The sequence below is a fragment of the Oreochromis aureus genome, linkage group 10 (genome assembly GCF_013358895.1).
Source record: "Oreochromis aureus strain Israel breed Guangdong linkage group 10, ZZ_aureus, whole genome shotgun sequence".
Taxonomy (NCBI): domain Eukaryota; kingdom Metazoa; phylum Chordata; class Actinopteri; order Cichliformes; family Cichlidae; genus Oreochromis; species Oreochromis aureus.
The window spans coordinates 21,394,857-21,403,682 of NC_052951.1; the positions used below are offsets into that span (position 1 = coordinate 21,394,857).

An 8,826-nucleotide genomic window follows, 5' to 3' on the forward strand; every position below is an offset into this window, starting at 1 on the left:
CAAATTTACTTTTATTATTTGAGTGTTGACTTTAAAACTTATTCTCTTATAAAAAATTGAACTTAAACTATTTATTAGAATAAACTTAAAATAGAAAGGACCATGTTAAATGTATTCATTTTAGTGCATCACATGCAAAACAATATAGGTTAAGTGCAAAGAGCTTCCACCAATGAGTTCTGTCTGACAGTTATATGATTTTAGTTTTACAAAGAAAATTAATTACCATCAGTGATTATAGCTAAACCATTTGAATGCAAATAACTTTTGGGATTACAGTGTAGGTGCTGCATCATCCTCGGTTGGACTTACAGGTTTCTAGTAACACATTATGCAGTAGCTGTAGTAGTTTTTTTGTTTTTTTTAAGAAATGTTGCATACTTTCCACTTAATTTGTTTACTGAACATAGAGATAAATACCTAACTATAAATCAATCCATCCATTATCTATAAGTAAGGAATAATATGTTGTGGTTTAGTTTTCCATATGTTTCTGATGGCTTTTAAGTCCCTAGCAGTTTAGGCTTCTTCCTTCTCCTTAAGAAGGAATGATAACAACTGTTAATTACAAATGTATAATCTTTTGCTTTATTTTTGCTTCTAAGGCTAAATGCTGAGAAACCAAGTTACAGCCAAGCGAGCTGAAATTAAACTATTGATTATCAAACCTCCACAGGTGCAAAGATAAACAGGGTAGGCCCTCACAGGAGGCAACACTTTGATTAGTTTGAAAAACTAAACAAAATCATTTTATTCTTGAAGGTGCAGTCTATTTGAGTGCGCTCTGTTACAAGTGTATTTTAACTATCAGCGCAGATGCAATTAAAAAAAAGTGTATTTTTCCTTTTATTGTAGTCGGCTCAACAGTATGTTACCACATGTCTGCGCCTGCAAGGGTTTGCACCCACATTTAAGTTAACAAATGAGGCAGGGGTGAGAGTGGAGGAAGAGGACATGTCAACTGTCAAGTGGCTGTCAGGTTATGTAAAGGCAGGGCGAAGGCAGGAGCGGCGAGGACGCCACGCTCAGGGAGCTGGAAAAAAATATGCGTCACAGTTCAAAATCAATCTGCATTGATCCTCTGCAGTGGCATGATCTTCCGATTTCCACTGAGTGTCAGAGGTACATGACCACTCACACCCGTGCATCTCTTCAAAGTCAAAAAAATGAGAAAAATAAGGAGAGAGAAGTCACTGAACACCTATGAAAAAAAAACATGTTTATTTTACAAGAAGGGCACATTTTCTGTACAAACTGTAAACTAAATACTGTAATTATTCAGAGGGTTATAATCTTTGACATCACTTTCATGAATGAACACCAGAACCATGTAAATAAATAAATATATAAATAGCCAGTGACTGTTGCATCTTACTGTAAATTATAATCCCACTGGGAAAAAATACAGCATGTAAGCTTGCTACGCACATTAAGGATTTTTTTTTTTCAAGATAAAAAGCACTTGTGTTCATCACGACTACATTTTGAACATCATTGTACAATACTCAATCCCTGCAAGCCCCTATCCAAAATACTGCCACTGAATTTTTTTTTTTTTTTTTACATGAAGCTCTGTCACTGAATCAAGGCTGAGGTAGGGACTCCATCATTACTCTAGACAGTTAAATAAGCTGAGACATCATCGTTAAAAAGGCTCCACATTCCCAGGGCTGGGGAGTGTTATTCAGCCCTGCGTCTGTTGCATCGCTTGGCCAGTCATTGGAGGAGATGGAGGAGGAGCAGGACGAGGACGAGGGATTGTACACTGTCAGATTTGCTTAAGTTGTCATACATCATGTAACTACACTGATTGAGAGACCGTGTACTGTCACTAAAGCTCCCCAAAGCAATTTGTAAGGCAGCCTAGAGGAAATGCTCCAGATCAAACAAAACATTTTGCTTGTGGGACTCTTGCCTGACATCGCCCTTCTCCAAAATCAAAGCAGTGGCAGCTGAAAAGATGAGTCACTGAGTTTACAAGGTGAAGGCTCAGGGGGCGGTTTACATGGAGCCATCATCTGAACTCTCAGCTGGAGGTATGTTTTCTATAAATGTCTACATACAGCATATACAAAAACATCTGGTAAAATGTGCGAATCCAATGATGTGGCATGAAATTGCAGATTAATCCCAGTACCATTCAAGAGTACCCGTACCCACCCTGAATTTCAGCTTATAAAACACTGTTTAGATCACAGTTTACGCTACAGTACAACCACATTCAGCCAGAAATAAGAATTTTGGCAAAAAAAAGAAAATATTAATAATAATAATAATAATAAAGTCAGCAGGTGGGAGTTTAATTCAGCGCTCTGACTTAGATTAGAGGCAGGAAACAGTACACGCACTCTGTTTAATAATAAATTCAATCAGTGTTAACATGAGGGGGGGACTCACGAAGTTGACAGAGCCAGCCGAGAGAAAAGAGAAAGAGATGGAGAAAAAAGAGGTGAGTGTATAAAGGGGGAGGGGTGGGAGGGGCAATCTTCCCCAAGGCAGTTTCCTTCCATGTCCAATCCTGACAGATTATATGCACTTCATGTTTTATTGCATGTTTGAGTTGGCTTCTGTTTGACTAAGGGAGTGAATTTAGAGGAGCTGCTGCAAAGTGCTAAGCTGATATGGCTGATAATCTACAAAAGGCAAGGGCTGAGTATAATTGGGGCGAGTTACAGCATATTGTGGCACTTGAAATAGCTTGAACACTTGTAAAATTGAGTTAATTCATTCCGAAAGATATCTAATCTAAACTGCACTTCATGAAAAAAAAAATCTCATTTTTTTAATAGATGGAGCAACACGTGGGAGGTGACAGGGAGGCAGAGAGGACAATGGGTTGCTTTTGTGTCACAAGCCAAGCCACATATTGAACTAAAAGCTTTCCCCCTTTGTTGCCATCTAGATACTATTGGATTTTCCAGAGCAGGAAAATCAAATGCTTCGTTCAAGACCTACTGCTTTCTATTGGATCGGTTCTCCCCTTCCCTGATGTGCGACAGTTTCATGCCTTCATGGACACAAACTGCATGCGATGGACACTCAAAGTGCAAAGTGCCTGAAAGCGTGCTGCTGAGCACTATTTCCCAAGGAATACTGAGCAGAAAAAGACTATGACTATATTTGGCTCTGACAGTCATGTTTGCCTAAATACTAGATTTATTTTAAATACTACATGAAACTGAAACATGTTTCTAGTGTATAGGCAGTGATCCCTATAAATAGATATCTGCATAACATCCTAAACTCAGGTTATTCCTTTATGCCCTCTGTAGTGGACACACAAATCTCAAAAAAAGTTAGACTGAAAAAGGAAGATATGAATCTGCAGATATCTGTTTATGGTAGACCCTATACAGAAAAGGCAACCTGAACCTTTCTGGTTTCTTGTTTGTAGTCCTGCTCTGTAGAACTGTTGACCAAATACATGTGAGCAGATTGCATTTGCATGTATGTGGACGCTCCAGACGAAGAGCTGTCATCTTTTGATGATTTAGTTTTATATTAGCTTCTTAAAATGTAACTGTATTGGCAAATGCAAGACCACTAAAAAAATCACCTGTTGTCTCCTAGGTTAAGTTAGCAGACTAGTCGATTGGTTCTGTGTCAGTCAAGCCAATGAATAGGCTTTAATCCTTCTCTCCCTATAGTTTCCCTATAGTTTCAGTTGTATGCTTGAAATACATAATTTCTTACTTTGTGTTTCCTTAGTTTTGCTACTACACTCTTAAGTGATCGTTGGCATTGACATGCACTGGTATAATCAATACTATATTTTAATGTAGCTAAGGCTAACTAAGATATTAGCAAAGTTCAGACTGATTTAGTGCTAAATTGGACCTTATAGAGTCAGTCTAACTGGTGCAAAAAGCAAACATGACAACCGGAAATGGATGGCAGCACATCAGAAGCACTCACTAATGAAAACTGTCTTATAAGATTTTGGCCTACTTCCACAGTCCTACATAAATTATAATTAATGTTTACTTTTAAAATTCAGCTGTGTTCAGACTTGACTCTGCACAGAGAGATACTGCCACGCTGCAGAACGAGCAGTTTACAAAATCATATATCTGCAAGCTTACAAAAGGTCAGTAAAAGTCACTTGCATTACGGCTGAGTCAACTTAGTGGCTGCTGCGCTACCCTCTCTGTCCAAGTGCAGTTTTTAGTTTTACACATTTACAATCTTTTTTTAATTATGGGCTGACGGCATTTGCCAAAAATAGTATCACAAGCACCACTTTAAATGGATGGTGGCGGCGGGGGGGTTAAAATGGAGGGCTGCCAAAGACAATGGTGCAGACAGAATGAAATTAAAAGAAGATATGGTGCAGGTGTGAAGGACTAAGCTAACAGGGAGAAGAGAGGCGCTTGGCATTACTCAAGAAATAAGGGCAGCGTGAAAGGAGGAAGGGGAGAGGAAACTCCAAAGAGGTTTCACTGAAGAATGGCTGACGGAAGACAAAGCCAATGAAAACAAGGAGTAAGGAGTAAAAATGGAAGAAACTTCAGGTCAGTCCCAGCTGGCTGAAGAAAGATCAGCATACAAATAAAAAGGCAGGAACTTTCTTCATTTCCTCGTCTCTTTCTCTCTCAAGTACACCTCTTTTGAATAACAGTGGGTGGTGCGGAGGTGGGAGGATGGGTTAAGAATAACATTTTTGACAATTTGGCTTACGGCATCAAACTCTGCTGTTGGTTTTAGTTGTAATCAGAACAGTGTTACTTTGGTATCAGTATTTTTTGTTCTTACCTCAAATAAACTGCCACTGGAATATAGCTATTTTGCTTTTGCTGTCATTAGAAATGTGCTAAAGAAAAAAAAAACTGCAATAGACGACTAACAATACTGTAGCAAAAACAATTTACCCACTTTGTTTGCTCTTTCATGAAACACATACAAAGCACCTACCTACAAGATATTTTACTAATACTATATTTTGTCCCACTGTATATACTGTGTTTGAATCCCTCCAGAATAGTGTCATCACTGTACAGTATACACATGCAGATGTATACATTTTTGCAAAGACTAAAAAAAATGTATACATGTGCCCATAGGTAGTATTCTGCTGTTAATATTCACATTATCAACATTTATCATCAAATGTGTCAATGTCATCAATAAATGCTGAATATATTTTGCAGATAGTTATATCCAGGATAAAGTGCCTGTACTTTAAAACATTCTGTAAGTTTTCCATGTAGGTTTTTTTTTTGACAGTCTTAAGGTCTTGTATAACACACTCACTGGTTTCTTGTTCCTATAGACATGTGTCTCTGCCGTTTGTTTTTGCTGTCCTCCTGTGTAATCGTTTCTTGCCTTTGTGCATACGTGCATGCCTCGCTGAATTTCAATGCACCTTTGCTTTTTCTCAACATGTCACGGCTTTATGCTGTCCGTTCTGTGTTATGGGGTTGATCTTTTCCAGTGTGACTTCAGCATCGCTGTCTAAATTCCCAGAGATGGCCGGTGAGTGTTTCTCAAGGGTGTTGTTTGCCACGCCCACCTCGACCTCCCCTCCACTTCCGTCTTTCTTCTGTAATTCCTCCTCCTGACACAGGATGCTGTGAGGAATCACATAGCTTGCTGAGCTGTTGCCCTCCTTTGGGATGTGGCTCTTGGGCTCATACTGACAGTTGGGGTTCGAGGGAGGAGCACCCATATTGTTGTTAATACTGACGATCTCAATGGCGTTGCTCCCCGGGCACAGCCGATGGCAACCCAGGAGGATGGAGAAGGCCTTGCGGAAGTCGGCATTGAAGGCATAGATGATTGGGTTGAGCGAAGAGTTTGCCCAGCCAAACCACACAAACACATCAAAGGTGGTGGAGCTGATGCAGGGGAATTCTGTGGATCCATCTGGCATGTGTGTTTCACAGAATGGAACCATGCAGTTTAGGATGAAGAAGGGCAACCAGCAGCACACAAACACACCCATAATGACCGAGAGCGTCTTTAAGACTTTGGTTTCTCTTTTGAATGACATTTTAAATGAGCTCTCACTGTCCATGTTTGAACTGTTTCCCATGCTGCTGTGTCGGTTTTTGGCACTCTCTGCTGCTCGCTCCAAAGCAGATATTCTCCTTATCTGTGTCTGGGCGATGCGGTAGATCCGGGTGTAGGTGACGATCATAATTGCCACGGGGATGTAGAAGCTGATAAGAGAGGAGGAGATGGCGTAGGTCCTGTTAAGACTGAAGTCACAGTTGTCAGGGGGCAGATCATCAGGGTAGGTTCCATTTAGCTCCACATAGCTGGTGGTCTGAGCTTTGTGCCAGTTAAGCTGAACAGGAATGAAGGAGATGAGGACGGACAAGGTCCATGCCACACTGATCATCAGACACGCTACTTTAGGGGTCATCTTGCGTTCATAGCGGAATGGGCTTGAGATGGCCCAGTAACGATCGACACTAATCACACACAAGTTCAAGATGGAGGCAGTGGAGCACATTATGTCAAATGCCACCCACACGTTGCAGAATGCACCAAATGGCCAAAACCCCACAATCTCTGTCGCTGCCTTCCATGGCATTACCAAAATAGCTACCAGGAGGTCAGAGATGGCCAGCGAGATGACAAAGAAATTGGTGACCTTTGACCTCAGGTGTCGGAACTTGGTGACGGCAGCGCACACCAGGGTGTTGCCTAGCAGTGTGGTGAAGATGAGCAGGGAGAGAAAGCATCCTGTCAGAACACGTTTCGAGGAGTCTCTCTCCGGCGTAAGCTGCTTTCCATCTCGAACCGTTGAGAAATTCTGATCCATTGTTTATGCTACAGTTTTAATAAAGAGAGAGAGGGGATGGGTGAGGGGGATGTCAGCAGTCACCCCATCACATCCCCAGCCTGCAGCAGCTGTGCTCCTCCGAGGAAGACTCTCAGACGGAGAGCGTAGCTGGTGGAGAGGTAAATTGTCTTGGCACCAGCTCTCTCACTGACTGGGTCATCAATAGGCTCCTTGTCACAACCACCATTCTTGCACGAGGGATGCTATAAATATTTCAAAATTCTCTCTTCAGGAATGTTCCCCTTAAAAATCTCTGGTTCATAAATTCCTGCAGCAGCAGCACAGACAGCAGACATTCTAGTTTGCAGAGGAAGAAGAATATTCCAGCAATTTGCAATTGTTTTCTTTTTTTTCAATCGCAAATTGAGTCCTAAAAATGAGTAAAGCAGCAATAAAAATGAGTTTTAAAGACAAGTTCTTGGTCCTTTTTCTCCTGGCATTGTATGCCTCAGCTGTCAAGCCCTCAGCGAATAGTTTCACAACATACTGTTGCTAAGCTTTTGAGTAAACAGAGGCTCAGCCAATCATTAGCCTTATATACCACCTCATCAATAACTTCTATTGATGGTTTTCGCACCGCGTTTATCTGATTTGTTTAATGATCTGCGAGGCGTGTCCCTGTGATTGTCCCAGTATCGACGCTGATCCTACTAAGTAATGTCCTCTGTGTTATTCTTTTTAATTTCTCTTTAAACGCTCCTCTCTCCTACTAAATGGCACTGTCCCCAGCTAAACATAACACCTGAGTGTTGATCAAAAAGAATAAATAAATAAAATTAAAATGCATTCAAAAGTCTTAACGGTTCGTTTTGAAAGAAGGGAGATACAGATTAAATGAGAAAACCAGAAAAAAACGCATCACTTTTGCAGCGCTTTATATTCTGACATGATGCTTCAATTCAAACGCGTTTAGTTTCCTTTTGGCTGAATTTTGTGGCAATTTACCAAAAGCCTTTCATCCTTTAAAATGCAGAGTTTTCATCCGGACATCAGCCCAAATCCCTGGATTTGAAATAAAGGCTCACTTCATTTATTTATTTTATTATCATTATTATTATTATTATCGATTTTTGTAGACAGCGTTCGCTTCGCTCTTTGGATGTGGATAGCTCCGGGCAAGTTTTAAGCGTCTTGGGTTAGCTTTGAAAACAACTGAATCCAAAACGAACCAATGAAATCATCCGCTAATTTTTAACTAATAAAAAAAGTTCCGTTCCGAATCCACATTTCTTCGGTGTACATCCAACTTGTATCTTGGTAGTGAAGGAGAAGGAGCTCACCCTCTCTGCGCGCTCCTCCATGCCAAGAAAGTCACGCTCTCCCTTTTTGCGGCGTTTCCTTGGGTGTTTAAATCAGTCTTTATGCTTTTCTTTTTGGGGGCCATCCTTTGTGATGCAACATTCAGATACACTGCGATGTGTCTTCGGTGTGACTGGCAAGCGGAGAGAGAAAGGAATGACTCTGGTCTCTCCAAGAGCGTGTTCCTACGCGCTCCTATCTCTCCGCTCAGCTGCTGCTGCTGCCTGCTGCTGCGCACCACGGTCCCTGCCACAACTGCTCCATCTATTCAAAAAAAAGGATGATAAGGGTAAAGCTGCACAAATTCACCCTATACTGCACACCGTTTGCTTCTGAAAGTGTTTAACCAAATCATTTACGGCAACCTTTATGACTGGGAATTTATAAGTGTCCGACACATGTAAAGTTCATTCTGAAAAAAATGAGAGAAGGAGTGCGTGTATTCTCTGCTCTCCAAATTACGCGGATTTCTGTCTTTGAAATTACGCATTTGAATTTTGGTAACTCTTGTCTTACAGTTTTTATAAGTACCTGAATTACTATTTTACACTAGGCTACCATTAACTGTGGCATTTTCAGCTTCTTCTTCGTCTTTTTTTTATCGCCTGCACTTCACCTACACAGACCTATAAAAAGCCATCACTACCATAAAGTCGCGAAAAGACAAGATGAGCTATAAACGAATCTGCCGCGATGTCCTGGGATGAACTTGTAGCCAGCAGACACACAGAGGCACAATG

General features: G+C 40.9%; 1 protein-coding gene across 1 annotated transcript; it reads right to left on the bottom strand.

The window, feature by feature from the left end:
* Positions 1–5,090: 5,090 nt before the first annotated feature.
* Positions 5,091–6,766, bottom strand: drd1b (dopamine receptor D1b). Its single transcript, XM_031754584.2, has one exon. The coding sequence runs from the start codon at positions 6,764–6,766 to the stop codon at positions 5,375–5,377; it is 1,392 nt and encodes a 463-aa protein (XP_031610444.1). The 3' UTR covers positions 5,091–5,374.
* Positions 6,767–8,826: the final 2,060 nt, after the last annotated feature.

Excerpts from the sequence above, each read along its gene's own strand:
- drd1b (XM_031754584.2), bottom strand. The coding sequence starts at position 6,766 with ATGGATCAGAATTTCTCAACGGTTCGAGATGGAAAGCAGCTTACGCCG.